Source organism: Siphateles boraxobius, unplaced genomic scaffold, assembly GCF_051911475.1.
Source record: "Siphateles boraxobius isolate OS27281-9 unplaced genomic scaffold, OSU_SipBor_1 49, whole genome shotgun sequence".
Lineage (NCBI taxonomy): Eukaryota > Metazoa > Chordata > Actinopteri > Cypriniformes > Leuciscidae > Siphateles > Siphateles boraxobius.
The window spans coordinates 2,694,165-2,719,206 of record NW_027509130.1 but is presented as its reverse complement, the minus strand read 5'-3'; the positions used below and the strand labels follow the sequence as shown (position 1 = coordinate 2,719,206).

General features: G+C 38.3%; 2 protein-coding genes across 3 annotated transcripts in view; one reads left to right on the top strand and one right to left on the bottom strand.

The window, feature by feature from the left end:
• tefb (TEF transcription factor, PAR bZIP family member b) overlaps positions 1 to 25,042 on the top strand; it is a 140,113-nt gene that overhangs the window by 66,821 nt on the left and 48,250 nt on the right. The gene's annotated exons all lie outside the window — the stretch shown is intronic.
• LOC143711048 (uncharacterized) lies at positions 1,160 to 24,712 on the bottom strand. Its single transcript, XM_077202335.1, has 4 exons — positions 24,515 to 24,712; positions 11,613 to 11,884; positions 7,672 to 7,772; positions 1,160 to 3,030 (listed from the first exon to the last, which is right to left on the bottom strand). The coding sequence occupies exons 1-4, from the start codon at positions 24,621 to 24,623 to the stop codon at positions 1,209 to 1,211; spliced, it is 2,304 nt and encodes a 767-aa protein (XP_077058450.1). The 5' UTR covers positions 24,624 to 24,712; the 3' UTR covers positions 1,160 to 1,208.

Sequence of the window (25,042 nt, the reverse complement as noted above, 5' to 3'; positions counted from 1 at the left end):
AAATCCTTGCAAATCAAAAGTACTCATATCAATATTTCATTATCCTCACGTCAACATGCACAAATAATTCCTTTCCCACACCCTACAAAACACACACAAGCAAATATATATATATTTTTTTTTATCCCGGACGAGCCCCCAAATATTTTATGTCCCTCATTAGAGATTATACTTGTCTAGGAATACTATTGGACAGAACACATATTTTGCATTTACGTGTGTGTCAGTACAGCAGCGGGTAACCGTATGGGAAGAGAAAACAGACAACCCAAACTTCAGGAAAAAAAAAGTTTAATTCCTCAACTGCAATTAAGTGAATTAATAATGAAATAATTAAATAGTAAAGTAATGAAGTAATGAGGCAATACAATGTAGCAAAAATCATCAAGATCAACAGTCAATCTGGTGGAGAGGAAGGAGCAAGAGAGTGGTGCTTAACTCAAAGAACTAAATATAACCAAAAAGAACAATCCTCTAACTAAAGTTTAAAGAGCTAAACTAACTATCAACAAAAGATGTAGAAAGAAACATCTTCAGCGTCGAGGAGTCGCCATAACTAAAACTACCCTAACTAACCAAACAAAACATACATAAATAGCACCACTCCTAAACTAGTGCGTCTAATACATCTCAATGACAACTGCGTGTGCAAAATGTAGGTCGCGACCTGCTTACCTGACTCACAACCTCTCCCGCCAGTCTACAAAGAGTTGGACGGGGACTGAGATGAGAATGTCATAAGAGCAACAAACATTTCATCGTGCACCACAAGCGCATAACAAGAACGCACATCTCAAAAACACAAAATAAAACAAAACAAACAGAGAACTGATCTCACTGCCAGATCGTAAGAGCAGCGAACCCCAGACACTGATCAGTCTCTCAGACTGGTCTCTCAAACGAGAGCTCCGTCTTCACCGAGCGTGCAGGCTCTCTCTCAAACCCCAGAGTCTGTGTCGACTGTCGCCATTGTAGTCAGAGCCATTCATAAACCGCACGGCGACAGGCGATTGGTGGCGCAGTTCCTGACGTCAGCAGATTTGACAGGCGGAACCTCCTATCAAATTCCACACCTGAAACAGAGTACACAGACATACACACATACGCAGCAACGTATACAAAAACATAACTATGTAGCACGGCGTACGTAACACCAAATAATGCCCTGTCTTTGTTTTTTTATTCCCCCCATGTTGAGAACCACTGGCCTACAGTAAAACACATTTATCCTCATACTTCTTCTTCAGCTCATTAATCTCTCTTTGGTGTTTCTCTTCTATGTGTTTCATTTTTTCTTTCAGATCTTTCTCTTTATGCACTGATTGTTCACTCAGTACACTGTACTCGTTTTTATTTTCAAGGCACTCTTTTTCATGCTTGAACTTCAGCTCCTGCATCTCTAGATCATGCTTTACCATGAGAGCACGAAAGTCTTTCTTATATTTCTCTCTGAATTCATTGAAATCTTCTGCTTGTTTTCTAGCCTCATCTTCATAAGTTCTCTTCATATCATTTAATTTCCGTTTATATTCTTCCTCCATCTCTTTTCGTTCTCTCTCCTCCTGTTCTCGTCTGGCTTTATCTTCTATCTTTCTCTTTTCCTCCTCATCTTTACGCTCTCGTTCAAATGCCCCTTCAAGCTTTTTCAGTTTTTCTCTCTCTTCTTCCCTTCTCTTCTCCTCCTCTCTCACTCTTTTATCCCACTCCTCCTTCCGTGTTTTCTCCCATTTTTCTTTTTGTTTTCTCAACTCTAGTTTACTGCTCTCAGACTCTCTCTGTATTCTCTCTCTCTCTTTACGTTCCTTTTCAATCCTCTCATTCTCCTTTTCTTCACTTTTTCTTTTTTCCTGTTCAAATTTTCCGATCATTGTTTTTTCTTTCAGCTCCCATTCACTCCTCTCCTCTTTGAGCCTTTTCTTGTATTCTTCCTCATGTTCTCTCTTCAGGCTTTCTTTGTGAAGTTCCTCCATTTCTCTCCTCTCTTTCTCATACTTCTCTCTATATTCATGGTCTCTCTTTTGTTGCTCATTCTCTAATTTTATCCGTTTTGCTTCTATTTCTTGCCTTTCCCTTTCCCATTCCTCCTGTTTCCTCTCCTCTTCAATTCTTCTTTGCTCTTCATCTTCTTGTCTTTTTCTCTTCTCGTTCTCTTCTTGTTCATCTCTTCTCTTTAGTTCATTTTGCAAGAACTCTTCCTTGATTCTGAGTTCTTCCTCTCTTATCTTCCTCTCTCTCTCCATTAGTTCTCTCTGTTTGTCCATTTTCCTCTCTATTTCAGCAATCTCCTGCGTGTACTTTTCATGCAGACGTTTTCTCTCTCTCTCCATTTCCTTCTCTTTTTCTTTTAAGATTCTGTCTGTTTCCTGTTTTATGGCAGCTTCTGCTTCTTTGAACATCTCATTCGTGTAACATCCTCCTCCATTCTTTTCAACCATTCTGTTGATTTTTTCCAGTAAGTCAATGACTTGTTTAGAATCACTTTGATTTTTATTGTCAATCACATGATATCTTCCTCCACAATCTCTGATTAACATCTTCATGTCTGAATCAGCATCTTCCAGGAAACTCTCAATTGTTTCAGGAGGTTCCAGCATATCACCATGGGTGAATATTATTATGCTGAATATCCCAGCATTTTTTCCAAAGGTTTCCTTGATCATACTTAGAGTTTTTGTTTCTTCCTCTGTGAATCTTCCGATTCTGATCACAAGCAGGAACACATGAGGTCCTGGAGAGAGGAGACTGATGCACTTCAGAATCTCTTCCTTCACAACATCATTTGAGACATGTTTGTCAAACAGGCCTGGAGTATCAACAACAGCTACTGGAGTCCTATTAACAAACCCCTCTTCTTTCTGACACGAGGATGTCACTGATTTCAGACTACAATGTGATTTAAAGACTTCTTTGTTGAGAATAGTGTTTCCTGTAGCACTTTTCCCACTTCCAGTTTTCCCAATAAGTACAATCCTTACACAGTTTGTACTTGTTATCTGACTCTCATTTTCAGCTGAGGAAAAAAGAGGAAGACTTTTTTAATTATCATTGTTGTTGTTGTTTACAGTACATCTATTTCTGTTTGTGTTATGAACTGTTTGAAGACATGGGTCTTCAAGATCAGAACACCGCCTAATTCATAAATCAGGCAAATGGTCAAAATACAGGGCATAAAATCAAAATAGACAACACGGCAGAAAACACATGCAAACAGGGACATCCAGGAAATAAGGCACAAGATCAAGAGAGAGCGCTCAGAAATGAGGTGTAAAACTAACAAGACTTTGCAAAAAGAGAGAAAACACAGGGCTTATAGGCAACCCCAAAGCACCATGACACACAGGTTGAGGTAATCAGACATTCATAAGAACAGGCAATGGATAATGGGAAATGAGTTTGTGATGAGATAGCACAGGAGTTGGGTGGAGTGCCCTCTTGTGGAGATTGTGGACACTCCAGCTGGTGGATGTGACATTTAATTTCTTGTTTAGTTTTAGTAAATTTTCACTGTCTCTATTTTGTCTTGTTTCAAGTCTTTTATTTGTTTTAATAGTCTCTAATTAGTCCACACCTGTTCCCTGCTCTGTTGATTACCTTCCTAAGGTCTTTGTCTTGTGTTAACTTCATTTTGACTTGTACTCTTGCTCTCTGTGTTTGCTCTCTGCATTTGTTATTATTGATTCTTAGGGGTATGACGAAATCTCATGCCGCGAGATCTAGCGAGACTTAAATGTGACGAGATTTCTCTTAGAGTGAAAAGCTGTCTCGCGATATCGTCATGATGGAGCGTGATGGTGAAATTAGCATAGAATATGCCACTTCTACATTCACATTACATTACGCTGCTCACCGCCTCCACTGTCGTTTTGCTGTTTTTATCAAAATAAAAACCATTGTAAAGTATTGTAAAGTCGTCTGCTCTGATCATCCAGCACGAGTTTCAATCGCACATAGTGCAGCAGGAATCACTGTTCGTGTGATGATGGCGGAGGATTCGTTGTGCAACAGAGACTAATCTGATCTGGCCCACATGCAGCGTGGAATGACGGCCCTTGGGCAAGCCGCTCCTGTTTGCCAGATCTGGGCCACAAGCAGGCCACGAACTACAACTGACTTCAGACACAGCCTTAGATGAAATCAACTTAAGATAAAAGAAGACATTAAATCTGTGAAGATCTCAGCAGAGGAGGAATAAACAAATCCAAAAACAGCATTACCAGCTTCACTTATTACTAACCAGACTGACTTTGTATTTACCGTACTTACCTTAAAAATACGGTAGCAATTTTTTGTTTTACATCAATGAACTAAAGTTTACGTAAAAAAAAAAATTATGGCAAAAAAAAATATGGTAGTAATATTTTAGGTTTTACGGCTGTGATCTAAAGATTACGGGGGGAAAAACTGGCAGCTGTGTTTGCCAGTACTTTACCATAAAAAATACGGTAGAAACATTTTAGCTTTGACGGCACTGAACTAAAGTTTATGGTAAAAAACTGGCAGCTGATTGCAAGTGCTTTACTGTAAAAAATATGGTAGTAATATTTTAGGTTTTATGGCATTTTATGGTATATATTAAAAAAAAAACTGCCAGCTGTGGTTGCCTGTAGTGTAAGTATATTGTATTACAAACCAATTTGTTATAAAAGTTATTATTGAGAAGTTTAGGCATTGATGTTTTATTGAAAATAATAAAGTCTGAAGTCACCAATAAGGAGATGAGGGTTTGCTTTAGTTGGGCTTTTAACCCTTGACTTTCTATCTTTAGATTTGCTCTAACTGCTTTAACTGTGTGTTTATGAAACACATACGTTATGACATGAAAATCAGAGAGAAAATCTAATCAGGTGTTGTTGGCATTTATTGGTGAGTGTAGTGCCTAATTCATTATTATATTACATATAGTGGCCTTATTTTTCATTGTATGAGGAATTTTTAATACTAATATATTTCACGTTTTTGAGTATAACAGCTCTGTGACCCTACTATCTTCTAACCAGCAGTGACTGACAGATAGTGATGGGCGGATCGATCCTGAAGTATCGATACTTCGATACTGACGTGGTATCGAAAAGGATCGATCCTCACACAAAAATATCGATCCAAATGTGTGGTTTTTTTACCAGTAATTTTTTATTAATTTAGCATGCAATTCAGTGCGTAAAATAAGCTTCTAAGTGGAAAAATAAGCGAATGTTAGCGGGTAATTGTGTAGGATAGAACCTTTTCTCCTAGTCATCTGTATACAAGACGAAACCAATCAATCACAGAGAGCGTTCGATGCTGGTGCTTCGCTGAGCTCACAGGCCCAGTGCGTTTGGGAAACGAAGCCTTGCTTAGATGACAGAGAAACAATCGGGAGTTATTTCGCAGTAAACAAACCAAAACTGTACATAATGGTTTAAAATGTTGACGTCAGTAAGATCTTTTTAATGAAATTAATATTTTTATTCAACAAGGATCGATACATTAAATTGATCAAAAGTGACAGTCAAGGGTTTTACACTGTAAAAAAAATCTACTTCATATAAATGCTGTTCTTTCAACTTTGTTCATCAAATAATTCTGCATAAAATGTATCATGGTTTCCAACAAAATATGAAACTGTTTTCAACATTGATAATAATAAGAAATGTTTGCAGCAAATCAGCATATTAAAATGAATTATCATCATGACTGGAGTAATGATGCCGAAAATTTAGCTTTGATCACATGAATAAATTACACTTTACTATGGCATAGAAAACAGATAGCCTATGTTAAATTGTTAAATTGTAATATTACAGTTTTTACTAAGAGAAATAAAAATCTTACAGACCCCAAACTTTTGAACAGTAGGCTAGTACTATAATTTGGGTAGTTTTGTAAAAGTCACTGACTAATTAAAGGGGAGTTGAGAGCACAGATCACAAAATATTTAGGCCTAGTAGTCATGAAAACGTGTTCAGATTTAGCATATCAATGATGCATTCACCTCATAAATCATGACACACTGCTGTAAGTGCATACAAGTTCAAATGCATGCTTTTAAAATGAAAAAGTATCGGTATCGGTATCGATATCGGCGATACTGGCCCTGTATTTACTTGGTATCGGATCGATACAAAATTTGCAGTATCGCCCATCACTACTGACAGATAATCTAAAGAATCTTTAAAAACACATGGTGTACAAAAAAGGTTTTGAACTACTGTAATTTTTAGACCAACACAGAAATCAAGAATCAGCATATGAATCTCAACAACGGTGACAATCAACAAAATAATCAGATAAAACTGAACATCACAAAACAAAAACAACAGCAAAAATAAAAGCAGATAATAATAATAAAATAAAATACTAAGGCAATTCAGCATAATTTATTCATGCTACAATGCATGCTGGGAGATATTGATAGAGTTTTGATTGATTGCTCCCATCATGCATTGTACTTATATCATCACCGTTGTTGAGATTCATATGATGAATCTTGAAGTCTGTGTTTGTCTGAAAGATACAGCACCTCAAACCTTTTTTGCGCAAAAATTGTTTAAAATCCTTCATATTATCATTAAACTGATTAATCACATTGTTGAACCATAGGTCTACTACAATCAATAACGTAAATTTAATGACCCATTCAATCAAAGAGGAGACCCTATATGAGCTCAGTGAATCAAGCCACTACATGATGATTATGTCATCATCATTACCCTATTCATTTTTTCTCTGATTTTCTTGCCATAACCAATGTGCCTTGTAAATATAGAGTTACAGCAGTCAGAGATAAGCTAGATAATGTTACTAGTCAAGGGTCAAGAGCCCAATTAAAGAAAACACTGATCACCATCATGGTAACTACAAATGAAACAATACATCATCAACATCTAAACCTCTGTAAATTCTTAAACAGAACTATAGACGTCTGACAGAAATAAAGTCAGTCTGGTTAGTAATAAGTGAAGCTGGTTAATGCTGTTTGTGGAGTTGTTTAATCCTCCTCTGCTGAGATCTTCACAGATTTAATGTTTTAAAATCTTCAGTTGATCTAAGGCTGTGGCTGAAGTCAGTTTTAGTTCTTGTGTTTCTGATCGTCACTTCTCTTTTTTCTGCACTTGTTTCTCTAAATTGACATTGCCAGAATTCCCTGCGTGACACTTCACATTTTATGTTATTTTATTTAAATAATTATGTTTCTTCTTAGTTTTTGCCATTGTTGAAGATTTTATTATTTAGAAAATAAGTAATTTAGCTATATATATATTGGACACAATAAGTTCCTCTGTGTGTGACTTTTGGAAGCTTGAAAAAAAACTTGAATGCTGATGCAGCAGAAAATTATATTCTGAGAAGTCAAATGATACAAGACCTTTACCCAAAACTATCTATAGGGTGTGTTACCATCTTTGGAAAAAGACTTGGTATAAAGGTGTGGGGCTCAGCATCAATGGGAGCGACATTCTGCAGGAGAATGTCACGGATACACCAGCGTCAGTGCCAGACCTCTACACTCAGCCCACTCGTTCAGCATCCCCTGAGTATTAATCATCGGCACCTGTCATCATCACCTGCCGGCAATCTGCACTCACTTCACCCACACCTTAAAACTCCACCAGTTCCCCTCACACAGTTGTCTGGTCTCGTCGACTCACCATCGACTTCCTGACTCTCTCAACCGAGACTTCTCAAACTTACCAGTTACAAGAACCTACCTGCTTCCTGAATTCCCGCGCAGCTATCCCGGTCTTCCAGTCTTCATTCTGCCTGCCATCTTCTGTCTCAACCACCCCTTCATCCTGCATCAGATAAGAGTTTCTACATTTACCGATTCAGACATTGACTCTCTCTCCAAAAACCATTCATCACCCACGTTCCTGCCGTGACTGTTCCTGAGTGCTTTAAATAACAGGGATTAAAGTTCTCCGTCGCTACGACGGATTTCCGTTAATTGCAGCGAGTCTATGACAGATTTCCATCAATTGCAGGGTTCCCATCTGTCCTTAATGTCTTAAATTCACTTTTCATAATTTTAAGGCCGTAAATAGGCTTTCATTTCTCAAATAGCCTAATAAATCTCTTAGTTTTAGTTTGAATAGTTCTTAAATTAAGGAAAGACAAGGTGTATTCACCCTGCTGATGGGGATGTGATCAAAGCCTGGAGTGGAGCGAAAGCACGTTCCTCTCTCCACTCTAAGCATTCTATAATCACTTCGCTCATGGTCCACTCCGGGTTTTCAGTTCCCGCTCACGGAAAAACTGCTCCGTTTTTTGGAGAAGTGCATGTCAGTGCACAAGGGGGCCTCAACGAGCTCGTTGGGGGGTCGCGTCATATTTTGAAAAGTGTTGAAGTGAGCATTAAAGCAGCAGTCCATAACTTTTTTTGTTCAAAATTTTCAAAATTGATATAATGAGCGAGTACATCATGAATCCATTTTCAAAACCGAGTTTTTGTCTTATCCTGAGTCACTATGGTACACCTATAATACGTGTTTATATTGGGACTATTTTACACTTGTTCGGGTCGCACCGCTGCGGTGTAACCCAGTGCCTGGGTGACTCGTCATAGACATAAACAGAAAAGTAGCTCCGGCTACAATGTGTTTCCGCAAGACGCATTATTATGTTAATTAATGCATGTTTATTAATGCTAGAGCGCCAAACGATCATATTACATTAGCTAATTTTATTCACGATCCCAAGGCTGACCAAAAAATAGGTTTTCAACGAGGTCCCAGACACCAGTCATTTTGTTATAGCCTATATTAATTATTTTTTCCCTACACACCAGTGTGAATACTGATGTTTTTGTTATTGCATTTCAAATAGGGCCAATTAATAGGCTACTCCTAGGCTTACGTCTTTAAATGACAAATGGCCTACTGGTTATAGTATTTTCAATATTATACGCTATTATTTGTGCATAAACATATCTGGTTATAGTAATAAACATACTTTAAAAACAAAACATTTAGTCATCCTTGCTCCAAGCTTACAAGAGCGACAATATCATTAAATGTGAAGGGGGGGCCCTAAAATATTTTCTTAGGAAATAGGGGGTCTCAGACAAAAAAAGGCAGTCTCAGACAAAAAAAGGCTGGGAACCACTGCTCTACAGTACAGCTAGTCAAACAGTGAAACGAGTGTCAGGTGTAGCCAAGCTTAAGGATTATGGTTTCACAGCCAAAAGGCAGAAAAAGTGAAAAGCACTCTAGAGACTTTTGCACAAGAATAGCACTTTAATGGTGGTGCTGTTACTTTTTCTCTTTTTTTTTCCTGTTAATTAAGAGGCTCACATAAATAAAAACATGCACTGAAAAGTTATGTAGATGGTTGATTATTTGTCAAGCTAAAAAAAAAAAGGTACATTTTTTTCATAGATTAAAATAGCTTTTAAAATATGCAAACTGGCAATATTAAAGCGGTTTAAAACATCTCCCCTTAAAGCGCTATTGGTCTTAACTATTTAAATAAAGTTAAAGGATTGTGACTTGGCCTGAAAAAAAATTTCAGTCAGAAGAATTTTTTCACTTTAATCCCTGAAATAAAGACCATTACACTTTACCTGTTTGTGTCGTTCCGATTCATGACAGAAGACCAGACCATCATGCACGAACCGACAGATCACAGCGAAGAGGAAGCTACACCCCCCGGTTACAGTCACTGATGTTTTGCGGGACATTCGATGCGCCATAACACCACCCGCCATCAGTCCTTCTCCATCTGCCTCTGTCAGTCCCATGGCCCGACCAGCGCCCTACTTTGGAGAGGAGGGGGAGTGCAGCGGCTTTCTTCTGCAGTGCAAGCTGTACATAGAAATGAACGCCTCACAGTTTCCCTCAGAAAAAGCGAAAGTTGCATTTGTCATCTCTCTCCTCACTGGACGAGCCCTTCTCTGGGCGCAAGCGCTGTAGGATGATCACGGCCCAGTCACCCAATCTTTCTCTTATTTCATCGGCCATTTCCGTGAAGTGTTTTCTCAAGCCACGAACGCGCTCTCGGTGCAGGATCAACTATTTCATTAACGACAAGGTAAATCATCAGTATCTTCTTATGCCTTACAGTTTCACACCCTGGCGGCCTCCAGCGGATGGAATGAGTCCGCTCTAACAGCTTACCGTCAAGGTTTAAATCATGAGATTCGTTTACAGCTGCCCATTTACGACAACGTCATTGGGCTTGAAAGTCTCATTCAGTGTTCCATTCGCGTGGACCAACGTCACACTGCTTGCCAGCTCGGCAGCCCTGCACTTCACTGCACGTTCAGCACCAGAACCCATGGACATCAGTTCCACACATTTACCTGCCGCAGAACGTCAACGTCACATCTTCATTAATTTAAGTCTATACTGTGGATCCGCTGGTCACCAACTCATCTCCTGTCCTGTTCGTCCCCCACGACTGGCGGTGAGTACAGTCCGTCTCCACTTTCCCAATTCTCAAATTAAATACACTCCTGTTCTGTTAACTTACCTCCAACGATCTCTTCCAGCGCAAGCGTTAATCGACTCTGGCTCCTCTGGCAATTTCATCTCACTCTCCACTTTGCAAAAACTTCAGACCCGTCAAAGACCCATTCCTAAGACTCTCCATGTTCAATCCATCCTGGGGAAACCGCTAGGTCCTGGTCGTAACGGTCACAGCAGTCCCACCATCACTATGAGGATCGGCTGCCTTCATGAAGAGGAGCTTCCGTTTCTGGTGCTGGAGGGTTCTACAGCTGATCTCATCCTGGGACGCCCATGGCTGGAACTCCATTCCCCTAACATCTGCCGGTCTTCTGGTTAGATACTTCAATGGGGAAGTGACTGCTTCACTCACTGTCTGTACTCCGTCAAAAAGAAGTTGGAGAAATGCGAGTTCAACCAAGAAACAATTCACTGCCTGCGTTATGTGATCACCCCTCATGGAATCACCATGGACCAGAGGAAGGTGGAAGCTGTCTACAACTGGACTCTACCCACCAATATCAAAGATTTCCAACGCTTTCTGGGCTTTGCAAACTTCTACCGGCATTACATCAAAGGTTTCGGTCAAATCAGTGCACCCATCACCTCACTATTGAAAAAAGGGACCAAGTCTATGTCCTGGACCACCGATGCCACCAATGCCTTCAAGAAGCGCAAAGCCTCCTTCAGTTCCGCTCCTACCCTCCTACCTGGGCCGAGTATCCACAGAACTCCCGGCAACAATCCACCATGGACCTCACGCCCTTTCAGTGCATACTTGTCTTTCACCCACCCCTGTTTCCCTGGTCAGGAGAGCCATCCGACGTTCCAGCAGTCCATCATTGGTTCCAGGAGAGTGAGATGGTCTGGGACTCTCTCACGTCCATCTGCAAAGGGCTGTTCGGAGACACAAGAGCCAGGCCGACGCAAGAAGATCTGCAACCCCATTATACCAACCTGGGCAAATGGTCTGGCTCTCCACCAGGGACATCCATCTCCGACAGCCCTGCCGCAAGCTGAGTCCCAGGTACATCGGTCTGTTCGCTATACAGAGGCAGATCAACGAAGTCACTTACCTGTTGTCACTCCCCGCACACTACCGCATCTCCCCTTCCTTCCATGTCTCACTACTCAAGCCCTACACTAATCCTCTCACTCCTTCTTCCCTAGGGTCTGGTGCCGAAGACGTACCTCCTCCTCCTGCGGATCCCGCGGTCGAGAACATCTACCAGGTCCAAGACATTCTCGACTCCCGACGACGGGGCGGCCATCTGGAATACCTCGTCGACAGGGAAGGTTTTGGCCCAGAAGAGAGATGTTGGGTCCACCGGAATGACATCCTAGACCCCACATTCCTACAGGAATTCCACTCTGCTCATCCCAGTTGTCCAGCGCCGAGAGGGTATGGTCGTCCCCGTCGTCGGTCTTTTCCGCCCTCAGGAGCTGGCCGTGGAGGGTGGGTACTGTCACGGATACACCAGCGTCAGCGCCAGACCTCTACACTCCGCCCACTCGTTCAGCATCCCCTGAGTATTAATCATCTGCACCTGTCATCATCACCTGCCGGCAATCTGCACTCACTTCACCCACACCTTAAAACTCCACTAGTTCCCCTCACACAGTTGTCTGGTCTCGTCGACTCACCATCGACTTCCTGACTCTCTCAACCGAGACTTCTCAAACTTACCAGTTACAAGAACCTACCTGCTTCCTGAATTCCCGCGCAGCTATCCCGGTCTTCCAGTCTTCAGTCTGCCTGCTATCTTCTGTCTCAACCACCCCTTCATCCTGCATCATAAGATCATAAGAGCTTCTACATTTACCGATTCAGACATTGACCGACTCTCTCTCCAATAACCATTCATCACCCACTTTCCTGCTGTGACTGTTCCTGAGTGCTTTAAATAAAGACTATAACACTTTACCTGTTTGTGTCGTTCTGATTCATGACAGAGGCGCTCTGCTTTTTTATTATTGGAAAATAAAGTCTACTATTTCTGGCATCAAAGATCTCTGAGAAGTTAACCGTAAATTTCACAGTTTTTTTTACATTGTGTTTTTTTTTTTGCCTGTAAATTTAAGTCCCGTAAAATATAAATTGTTGCCACCATATTTTTTTATGGTAAAATACTGGCAACCACAGCTTCTGGTTTTTTTTATCATAAAGTTGTTGTTTTTTACAGTGTATATATTTTCTATTTAGCTTACCATCATTATTCACTTATGATCTTACATCATGGTGCTGAAAGGTTTTTCAAATGTCTGGTTCACAGACTGCTTTTATAAATACTGTTTCTCTCAGTAAAACCAACATATTCTCAAAATGTTATTTAAATAAATGTTAAAGGAGAACTCCGGGCAATTTTTAGGTTAATCTTGATCGTTATACCTTGTATAACGTAAGTACTGTCTATAGAAAAAAAAAATGAACCGGATTGGGGGTGATGGTGCAGTGGATAAGACACATGCCTTTGGTGTGAGAGACCCGGGTTCGAATCCACTGTGAGACACCAATGTGTCCCTGAGCAAGACACTTAACCCCTAGTTGCTCCAGAGGTGTGCAACCTCTGACATTTATAGCAATTGTAAGTCGCTTTGGATAAAAGCGTCAGCTAAATGAATAAATGTAAATGGATTGGTGCCTGCAACGCGGAGCTGTTAATGCCCAGAGCTCCAACTCAGCTAAAATGGCAGTTAATGGGGCATATACATAAAGAGTGTCTTTGTGCCTCTTAACAGACACAAAATGCAATTACAATGTCTGTCCAACATGAACAGGGCCCTTACATGTGAACAAGATGCGTTTAGCAACTTGGCCATTGTTTAAATTCACCCAAATAGTGTTTTAGACGGCTAGCTGTAGCTCGCGCTGAAGTCCCGTGGGAACTCAGTTACAACTGAAACATTAGGCTACAACTATGTTTATGTACTTTTTAGGGTTAGGTATAGAAAGTTAGAAAATGTTAACATTTTATTTCACTTTTTTGTTGAATTACATTTATTTTCACTTATTTTCAGCTGTTCTGTACAGTTGCACTGTAACAGAACAGTGCCTGTATATCAGCACGGCTGTGATTCTGCTGTAGGTAATCACAGCGTGCTGATATACAGCGATATCTCACGGCTATGAGTGTGATATTGTGTTTATATAACAGTTTGACGGCACAAGTGAGTAAATAATAGGGCTGGGCGATATATCGCACGATATTGTTATGCGCATCTGGTCAGTAAAGCCGGTTCCTTGATTAGTAGTAAATCACCTTCACCTGCTTTCAGATGGAGCGGCATTTACTACACAGCACGAACTCCAGTGTTAAATTAACACTCAAGAGTGTTAAAGTTAATGAGATAATTAAGTGATTAATTGAGTGATGTTTGAGCATTATTGAAGACACCTGATGTTAACAAGCAGAATCATTGAAGGAGAAAATCACAAATTGTAAGCAACCGTTATGGCGATAAGTTTTTGCTTTAGTTGGGCTCTTAACCTTTATACATTCATTTTAAATTTGTTTGTCTGCTGTTATTTAATTATAAGAGTCAAATGAACAAAGAAAAGTGTGATCTGATAGTGTTGGTTATGTTCTGGCATAATCATGCTGTGATCTGAAAATGAATCTTATTGAGATAGTTTGGTTTATCTTATTGGCAACAATTTTGTGATTTTAGAGCATATATGAGTACAGGTATGTTTCTAATAATCCATAATATTTAATAAACATTGTTCTGATCAAAACACTTTCAAATAAATTTATTTAGAAACACAGACATCAATAATCAGCCTGTGAATCTCAACAATGGTGACAATAATAATCCATGTTGCTGTGGGTGCCACCAATCACAACTCATTAATGGCTCCCATCATGCATTGCGATATGAATAAATTATTATCTGAATTTTCTATGTAATTTACTTTTCCTAATTGAATATTCTGCTCGTCACCATTGTTGAGATGCATAGATTGAATCTTGAAGTCTGTGAGTGCCTAAAACAAAGATTTTTTTTTTAGAAAACAACTTTTAAGAAATCCTTTATATTATAGCTAAAATTCTGGATATTTATGCATAATCACAGTTATGCTGTAACAAACAACATAAATCTAAAACAAAGTTCAAATGATGATTATCATAATATAACTAAGACCATCAGATCACTTTATTCTTTGTTCATCTGGCAGTTATAACTCAGATACATCAGCCAAACAAAATCTAAAGTTAATTATATAAGGGTCAAGAGCCCAACTAGAGCAAACACTGATCGCCATAACGGTGGCTTAAAATTTGAGATTTTCTACTTCAGTGATTCTGCTTTAGGTGTCTTCAATAATCCTCAATCATCACTCAGTTAATCACTTAATTATCTCATTAACTTCAACACTCTTGAGTGTGGACTAGGGCTGGGTGATATATCGCACGATATTGTTATGCGCATCTCGTCAGTAAAGCCGGTTCCTTGATTAGTAGTAAATCACCTTCACCTGCTTTCAGATGGAGCGGCATTTACTACAAAGAGCCGTAGTTAACTGACAAGCTGAGCCATATCGCATTAATATCGCGGACGTATCGCCAGCGATAATTAATGCGATATGGCTCAGCTTGTCAGTTAACTACGGCTCTTTGTACACAGCAAAAACTCCAGTATTAAATTAACACTCCCGCGAGTGAATATGAGTCCACACTCAAGAGTGTTAAAGTTAATGAGATAATTAAGTGATTAATTTAGTGATGATTGAGGATTATTGAAGACACCTGATGATAACAAGCAGAATCACTGAAGGAGAAAATCTCAAATTGTAAGCCACCGTTATGGCAATCATTGTTTGCTTTAGTTGGACTCTTGACCCTTATATTATTAACTTTAGTTTTTGTTTGGCTGATGTATCTGAGTTATAACTGCCAGATGAACAAAGAAAAAAGTGATCTGATGGTGTTGGTTATATTATGACAATCATCATTTGAACTTTATGATTTTGATTTATGTTGTTGGTTACAGCATAACTGTGATTCTGCATAAATATCCAGAATTTTAGTTATAGTAAAAAGGATTTCTTGAAAGTTATTTCTAAAAAAAAAAAAAAACTTTCTTATAGGCACACACAGACTTCAAGATTCAGCCTATGCATCTCAACAATAGTGACGAGCAGAATATTCAATTAGGAAAAGTAAATTACATAGAAAATTCAGATAATAATTTATTCATATCGCAATGGATGATGGGAGCCATTAATGAGTTGTGATTGGTGGCAGCCACAGCAACATGGATTATTATTGTAACCACCCAGATAGCAAAAAATATCGGCACGGCTTCTTTTTGCCGCCGGCCCCAAACTGTCGGCTATAGGTGCGCCCCGCTGGCGGAGATTAAACGTTTGCCGCCGAATACGTCACTCCCATTTCTTGCGAGATGCCGCCGGCGAACAGCCGCCGGGCCGCCGACTTCATTCTCTCTGGCGGTTGCCGCCGTCTAAATGAACCGCGGCCGGCTGGCGGCAAGCCGCTTTGAAATCGACCAGCCATGTCATTGGCATGAGTGGAACTGACAGCATTTTAACTTTCACATTTAAAGCGATTATAATTATTATGTGAATTATATCAAATTTTGTTGTTGTTGTTGCTCCAAAGTCATTAGGGTTTATAACAGATTTGACTCAGTCTGATTCCATGATAAGGTTTAGGAAAATACATTTAAATTACGTTGAAACTCTGAAGCGATTCAGTGATATGCCTATGTAAAATATATAGAATTATTTTAGTCACTTAAGGTGACAATTCTTTACATTTCTTTGATTTATGCACAATTGAGATGCACAAATAGTCCAAAAAGAATTCCTTTTGTAAAACTTACTTGGCAATCAATATCTTTCTGATTAGGTTTTAAAATAAATATTTCATTCATGGTATGAACAATTTAGCAGAATAAATGGATGAAGTTAGACTTTTCACCAATGCCTGAAATCAGTGAACAGTGAAAGACATCTGCAACTTGGCCAAAAGCTTGGGTATGCTTTAGATTTTTTTTATTAATTTGCAACCATGGTAATATTTTATAATAAACATGAAAATCCCTGTTTTGACCTGAAAGATAAAGTGAAATATTTAGAAATATTTTGTCTCTCTGTCACCCCAGGAAATTTCGTTTATGTCTTTCATTTTTTTACAAGCTCGATTTTTTTATTTATTTGACCTTTTACAGGTATAAGGGATTAATTTGCAATTGCGAGTTTTGCAATCTGGTCAAATGTTTAAGAAAGTATTAAAGCACAAACAGAGAAGTACCTCCACCGGCCGAGAGGGGCAGTACCTAAAAAACGGAAGCAGATTTACCAACACAACAGTGGCCACTCGTCACACGATTTCAGTATTTGGAGAGGATATCCTATCTAGTCATTGACTACGATCTTTAAAGTAAGTACATTTTTCCTTTTTGTGTAACGCAATATTATGTTCATTTTTTACATTTTTATTTCATCTTTTTCAAATATGTTCTTGCCTTACTAGTCAAGCTAGTAAGTTAGCCTTGTTTACAAAGTTTCCGTCATGTTTCTGACATAGCTAAGTTAGTTAGGCTAACGTTACTTAGTTTCTTCCTGGCGTTAGTTTTTTCTTTTCTTCTTTTAACTATATTTACGTATGTTTATGCCAGTGTGAGTACTACAGTATGTGGTTTAAGATAGTATTGGTCAGTCGAATAATTAACTAACTTACGTAACCAAATCCTGAAGGACAATTCTCCCGCCCACGTGGGAATGGTAACGTTAGCAAAATCTTTACGACAAGAAAGACTGATCAGTATAACTTGTGTTGTTTTCTAACTAAACATAATGATGTTTTGTTTGATTCGACAACCATGCTGCTAGTCTAGTTTAACTTACAGTGTTAGCTAACACATGCTGCTTCGCCTTTTTTACTCACTGAATTCAAGCATGTTCGACATGTTGAAATGTATCTAGCTACAGTAAATCGCCAATGCTTTACATCTAGAAAGAAAGCTTTACATCTAGAAAGTTTAACTTTTGGTGTTTATATATATATATATATATATATATAATGTGTATATATATATATATATATAATGTGTATATATGTGTTTATATGTATATATGTGTGTGTATATGTATATGATTGTGTTTGTCTGAACATGGTTTTCTGTTGATCCACTTGTGAAAATGACTCGTTTTTTTGAAGGGGTGAGCATTTTAATGTTATTGATTTTGCCTGGAAATTAATCAAAAAGTATACTTTATGCAAAATGTTCTTCTATTTTAGATGGTTCACATTGTTCAGTTTATCAACGAGGAGGATCTGCCATTTGCAGTGGTTCCGCAAGAGTGGCTCAGCGAGAGCATGTGCCATTGGCCCCCATTTAACCTCAGCAAAAAGACGAAGGCAACAATTTAGCCATCCTCTGCACACCTCCACACAGCACCTGGGAGAAACATCATTTTAAGTTCATGAAGGGAGCAGGTAAATGGGTCTGACTTGTGTATTTGATTTTCCTGTATTTCATCTGTGTAATTTATTTTCTGTTTATTGTGGATAACTGACTCTTTCATTCATTATTCCCTACTCTAGAATCTTGGAAGTCTCAAGAAAAAAAAAAAACTCTAGAAAGATGCATCGATTCCAGAAAACCAGAAAAATGCTGAACTGGTATGTAAAATCTATTGCTGTGATGCTGGATTTGTGATCCTGCCACTAAACTATACCATTTGTTAGATTTTCAAATTTCTGTTTCCTCTTTCTCGCAACCAGGTTTCTCCCCAGTAATCCAGACTCCACTTCACAGAGCCAAGAGTTTGAGTACAAGTAAGTGATGTTATTTGTGAAGTTTTTTTGTCTTGGAAACTATTGCTTCTATTTGATGTCGGCATGAACCGGAAGTTACAAACGACTTTTCTCCAGTGTTGTGACGTATTTAAAAGTGAAACGGTATATTGAACGGAGGGCAGGGTTTTACTCTAGCGCTCCTCTTCTCCATCTCTGCTCATAGCACGGTTTGAGGGGAGTTGCCACGCCCTCGCACCATAGCACATGACCGGAAGAGAAGAGAAGTCGTTTCGAGGGGGGAGGGAAGGGTAACGTATTTGATTAAAGATTATAAGGCTACATGAATTTTAAAAGAATAATGAAGTGCACAGATAAATCATTTATAATAAACACTACAATATTACATATAAAAATACGAATTGTAAAATCTTACTTCAAGAGCAGGTGAAACAAGTTCAACAAACAATGTTGAAGACGTTTGCTTGCACTGAGCAATTAGGCACAACTTGCAAACAGCACCTGTGGTTGTCGGTTCCCACTGGGGCTACCTGTACATGTAGTAGACCTAGATATAAAGTAAAATTTAAGATTGTATACTGCATATATTACAGTCTGAATCCTTAGCCTTTCACATTTTTTATTTATTTATGAGAAGCTTCAGAGAAATGTAATTTGTAACACTTTTTTGGATTTTCAGCTTGGTGTAGGGGATAAAGCATCTTTTAGAGACATGTTCCTGAAGACCATTGTTCAAAGTAAGTTGGATATTTTTTTTAGATTTAAGTAGATGTGTATGTCCTATTGTCCTCATGCAATTCAAATTAAATGACAGATCTGTATTTTCTATATTAGCCATCCGGAAGGACCCGGCAACCCAGGATGCACTGATGAGGCGGTCCAGGTTAACGTTACGCGTTACCTGAAGGAGCATCTGACCGTGAAGGCAGAAAAAGGCGCCGCACAGCTGAGAGGGACCCACAGCCGACCACTTAAAACTAGACTGACTACTGACACCCCAGAAACACTGACAACTGGAATCCTTTCTTTATCTTGCAGTCAGTAGAATCAAGACCCCTAAAGAAGTCAGAAGTGTCAGACTACACTCACTCACTGTGGAAATTACTTTCTTTTTTTCTTTTTCAAATAAAGCTTGTAAATCCTTGTGCCACAGGTCAGCATTGCCGTTATAATGGCCTATTCTACTCCAGAGCTTTACTATAAATTACTACCACTTATCATATTGTTAGAAATGGCTTGTAAATGTAGTTATACTTTTATTTGTTTGGTATCTTGCACATTATTTGGTATCAAATATCCTCTTTACTTGTCATAATGTTTACTGGTAATTTTTTACCCTAGAGCTGTCCTTTTTATATGAACACTTATTGTAAGTGTTGTAATTTGCTTGTAAGGCTGTTTAACCAAAATTGAATTGGAAACCTGCATGTTAGTATATTGATTTATTTATTTTTCTGTTATGTTTCAGTGATCTGAAATATCTTGTTTAAATGACAGTTACTGTACTTTGAAATGTGGAATAAAAATGCCATTTGTAAATTTGTCTGGTTTGAGCAATCATTATTCTTGCTAAACTGCATGCTATAAATAAAAAAAAATATATATAGCCAGAATAAGCGGCGGCAGAGCGCTCGAAAATAGCGTTTGCCTCCGGCGGGCCGCGGAAGGACGGCCTTCAATATAAAGGCGGCGGGCCGGCGGTTGGCCCGCGGGCCGGCCGCTTAACGAAGGCGGTATGAAGGCGGCTGCCGCTTTTAAAAAGCGGCTGCGCCGGCGGTGCGCCGTCCAACGTGTTTGCGATGTCGCCATTCTGACGCTTCTACTGCCGCCGGAGAACCGACGGTGGTCCGCCGACTCATTGCTATCTGGGCATTGTTGAGATTCACAGGCTGATAATTGATGTCTGTGTTTCTAAATCAATTTATTTGAAAGTGTTTTGATAAGAACAATGTTTATTAAATATTTTGGAATATAAGAAACATACCTATAATCATATATACTGTAGAATCAAAAAGTTGTTGCCAACAAGTTAAACCAAACTATCTCAATAAGATTCATTTTCAGATCACAGCATGATTATGCCAGAACACAACCAACACTATCAGATCACACTTTTCTTTGTTCATTTGACTCTTATAATTAAATAACAGCAGACAAACAAACTTAAAGTGAATGTATAAAGGTTAAGAGCCCAACTAAAGCAAACACTTATCGCCATAACGGTGGCTTACAATTTGTGATTTTCTCCTTCAGTGATTCTGCTTGTTATCATCAGGTGTCTTCAATAATGCTCAAACATCACTAAATTAATCACTTAATTATCTCATTAACTTTAACACTCTTGAGTGTTAATTTAACACTGTAGTTTGTGCTGTGTAGTAAATGCCGCTCCATCTGAAAGCAGGTGATGGCGATTTACTACTAATCAAGGAACCGGCTTTACTGACGAGATGCGCTTAACAATATCGTGCGATATATCGCCCAGCCCTAGAAATAAGAAACAAAAAAAGAGTGTCTTGAAAAAACCCTCTTTTGTGCAGAACTACTTCCTTCCACAACGGATTCAAATCTCAAGGTGACAGTTTCACAGTTGAGCCCAAGCATTCGTTACTACACTGTAAAAAAACGGTGAAATTTAATGTAAAAAACCAGCAGCTGTGGTTAGCAGTATTTTACTGTAAAAAAAATATGGTGGCAACCTTTTATGTTTTATGCCACTTCAATTTATGAAAAAAAAAAAAAAAACCTGTGAAATCTACAGTAAAAAAAAAACAGTCAGCTTGGTTGGCAGTATTTTACCATACAAAATACCATAGCAACCTTAATTGGGACCTAAATTTAAGGCAAAAAAACACACAAAAAAACAACATCAGCGGAACTCAAATTTGTGGTATAAAAAACAAAAAACAAAAAGATCAGCTGTGGTTCCCAGTACTTTGCCATAGAAGGTAGTAACCTTATTGTTTTATGGGATAACCCTTATATTTAATTAACTGATAAATATTTTCATTCCTTTTTACTTAAGTATTAAAATCTGCTTTATATCTTTGTATTATCAAAGATATATAACCATAATAATACAGATGGTAAAAAAGAAAACCACAATCAGTTCTCCACAAGCTGAGGCACATGTTAATATACAGAAGGTGCACAGTGTCATACACACACATACAAAGCACCATCATGGTGACACACACGACTCCAAAATAATGGCATAAATATTTATTAAACAATTTATAATGTAATATAAACCCCAAATGTACATAACTGATAAAAAAAACTAAGAAGAAACATAATTATATAAATGAAATAACATCAAATGTGAAGTGTCACGCAGGGAATTCTGGGAATGTCCATTTAGAGAAGCAACAAGAACAGAAAAATGAGAAGAGATGAACAGAAACACAAGAACCACAACTGACTTCGGCAGAGGAGGATTAAACAACTCCACGAACATTACCAGCTTCACTTATTACTAACCAGATTTACTTTAACCAGATTCACTTTATTTCTGTCAGGCGTCTACAGAAGTATTGAGAATTAACAGAGGTTTAGATGTTGATGATATATTGAGTTTCATTTGAAGTCACTATTATGGTGATCAGTGTTTCTTTAATTGGACTCTTGACCCTTGACTTTTTAACATTACATTTTCTCTGACTGCTGTAACTGAGTGTTTATTAAATATATTTATTATGGAAAGGAAGACAGAATTGGATCTGGTGATATTGGTTATATATTGACGATTATATAATAATAATAATTAATAATTTTATTATACAATGTGCGTTTTTCTGATTATCTTTTTTCACTGCTGGCTCTAATGCTGTAGTATGGGTCACAGAGATATTATACTCAATAGCGTTAAACTTATTAAACATTCAAAGATAAGACTCTGTATGAGATTAGTGAATCAGGTCACTACATGATGATTATCATGCATTTAGTGATAATCATCATCAATAAATAGTCAACACCACCTGGTCACATTTTCTCTCAGATTTTCTTGCCACATGAATGTGATTTATAAACACACAGTTATGGCAATCAAAGAAAAGCTAATGTTAAAAAGTCAAGGGTCAAGAGCCCAACTAAAGGAAACACTGATCTCCATAATAGTGACTATTAACTAACTATTAACTAAACTAGATATCTAAAAGAAAAAATTGTCCAAAATTTAAACAAACCACGTGTCCTTTTTAAAAGCATAGATTCAATTTTAAATTCACCACAATCCTCCAGTTTGGAAGCTTCTTCTGAAGTCTGTGAGAATTTTTAGACTATTTTTTAGACAAGATTGCCTCCATTAGAGCTCATATCTCCCCACCTGTATCCAACCCTTCTGAAATGTTGACCTTTTTTACAGTGTTTGATCAGTCTGAGCCTATGTCGCTTCCTTGCCTCAATAAAATAATTTCACAGCTCAAGCCCTCAGCATGACATTGTCCCCCCTCGCCTTTTTAAGGAAGTCTGGACCACTATAGGGCCAAGTGTGTAAAAAATTATTAACAGCAGTCTGACTTCAGGAACTGTCCCAGCTTATTGCAAAGAAGCAACTGTTGTACCTCTAATTAAAAAGCAAAATTTGGACACTACGATTTTAGCTAAGTACTAAAGTACTAAGTACTTTTAGTATTTCTAAAATCTTAGAAAAAATTGATGGTATTTTAGAAAATTTTCAATCTGGTTTTAAAGCTTTTAATAGTACTGAGACTGCACTGTTAAGAGTTTTTAATGATCTTTTACTAATTACAGACCGTGGGGACTCTGCTATTCTTGTGCTTTTAGACTTTACTGCTGCTTTCGACAGAATTGATCATTCTCATCTCTCGTCTAGAGCACTATGTAGGCATCTAAGACACTGCCCTGCAGTGGTTCAGATCGTATTTATCTGACCGATGTTTTTCTGTAAAACCTGGTGACTCTACATCATATACCGCCCCCCTTCTCTGTGGAGTTCCTCAAGGCTCAGTTCTTGGACCACTGCTGTTCTCCTTGTAGCTTCTTCCTCTTGGAAACATTTTTTAAAAACATGGTATTTCCTACCATTTTTATGCAGATGATTCGCAAATTTATTTGCCCCTGAGAAAAAATGCAAATAGTTCCCTGACTCTTTTACTTGAATGTCTCAAGGATGTTAAAGCCTTGATGTCTTTTTATTTTTTTATTTTATTTAAACGAAGAAAAAACTGAGGTCATTGTGTTTGGACCCAGCCGGGTTTGTGATTCCACTGCCGTAAATCTTGGTGCCTTGCAGCAATACGTAAAGCCAGTAGTTAACAATTTAGGCATCAAAATTGACAGTGATTTAAAACTTGATAAGCAGATAAACACGGTGGTTAAATCCAGTTTTTACACTGGCGTGAACCAAACCTCCCTTTCATGCCAACAGTTAGTCCAAATGCAGCTGCTCGTCTTTATACAGGAACCCGGAAACACAAACACATTACCCCAATTTTGGCCTCGTTCCACTGGCTCCCTGTACATTTTAGAATACATTTTAAGATTTTAATGTTTGTTTTTAAGTCATTTAATGGGTTGGCACCTCAGTACATCTCTGAGCTCCAGCACACTTACACCCCATCAAGGTCACTGAGGTCTGGTGATCAGCTGTGGCTGAACGTGCCCAGGACCAGGCTGAAGACCAGAGGCGACCGCTCTTTTTCAGTAATTGTCCCCAAACTGTGGAATGACTTACCCCCACAAATTAAAGTGGCGCCCACCCTCCACACTTTTAAAGCACGTTTAAAAACATATTTTTATTCCCTGGCTTTTGATTCACCATGAGAGCTGTTGTGGTCTTTGTTGTCGCTGTCATTGTTAATGTTATTTGTTTAATGTATTTTGTTTCTATTATTATGAACATTTTGTTTTTATTTCTTTAAAGCACTTTGGAAACCTTGTTGTTTGTTTAAATTGTGATATATAAATAAAGTGGATTGGATTGGATCAATATCTAAACCTCTGTTAATTTTCAATTACAACTTTTGTGACAAATTGGTTTGTAATACCATTTATTTTATGGTAAAGTACTGGCAGCCACAGCTGCCAGGTTTCTTTTAACCATAAATTGAAGTTCAATGCCATAATACCTAGAATATTAGTACTGTATTTTTTACGGTGTACTATCAAAATCTTTTACTGTAAAATTACATGAAATGTCCTGTGAAATCTATTACAGTTGTTCACTGTATATAGTAAGGGTACATACTGTTTACCAATAAACATGTTTTTCCCGCTGCATTTTTACATCCTTTTACTGTTGAAATTATGATTTTTTTTTTTACAGTGTACTGTTTATATATTTACATATTAAGGTATTAAGGTTTGTCTTACCTGTTTGTTTGATCATTTTTAACTCTTTGTTCTCTTCCTCCATTTTCTTAATTCTGTCCTCCAGTTGAATCCTCTTCTCCATCTGTGCTTGCTGATATGTGGCATATGAGTAGCTGGTATTCCTCCAAGTAATCACACTGAGCAGTTCTGAGAGCTGCTCACCGTCAAGTCTTTGCTTAATACTAAGTGTGTGGTATTTGTTTCTACATTTCTGAACAATTTCTTCAATATCTCTGTTTCCATGTATGAAATCACTGATGATTTTGTCCTTCTTGTCACCCTCCCATATGAACAAGATCATTAGGTGATCCCAGAACTTCCCATCAGTTGTGTCAAATATGCCACTGAGTACATTAATTTCTCCTTTATCGTCATCAGTGAGAGGACTGACAGGAAGGACCAGGAGAAATGTTTGTATGTTTAATGAACATAGAGACAGAGCACAGTATGCCGCATGCAGCGCATCCTCCTGAGACATATACGTATTGTATAGCTCTGGCA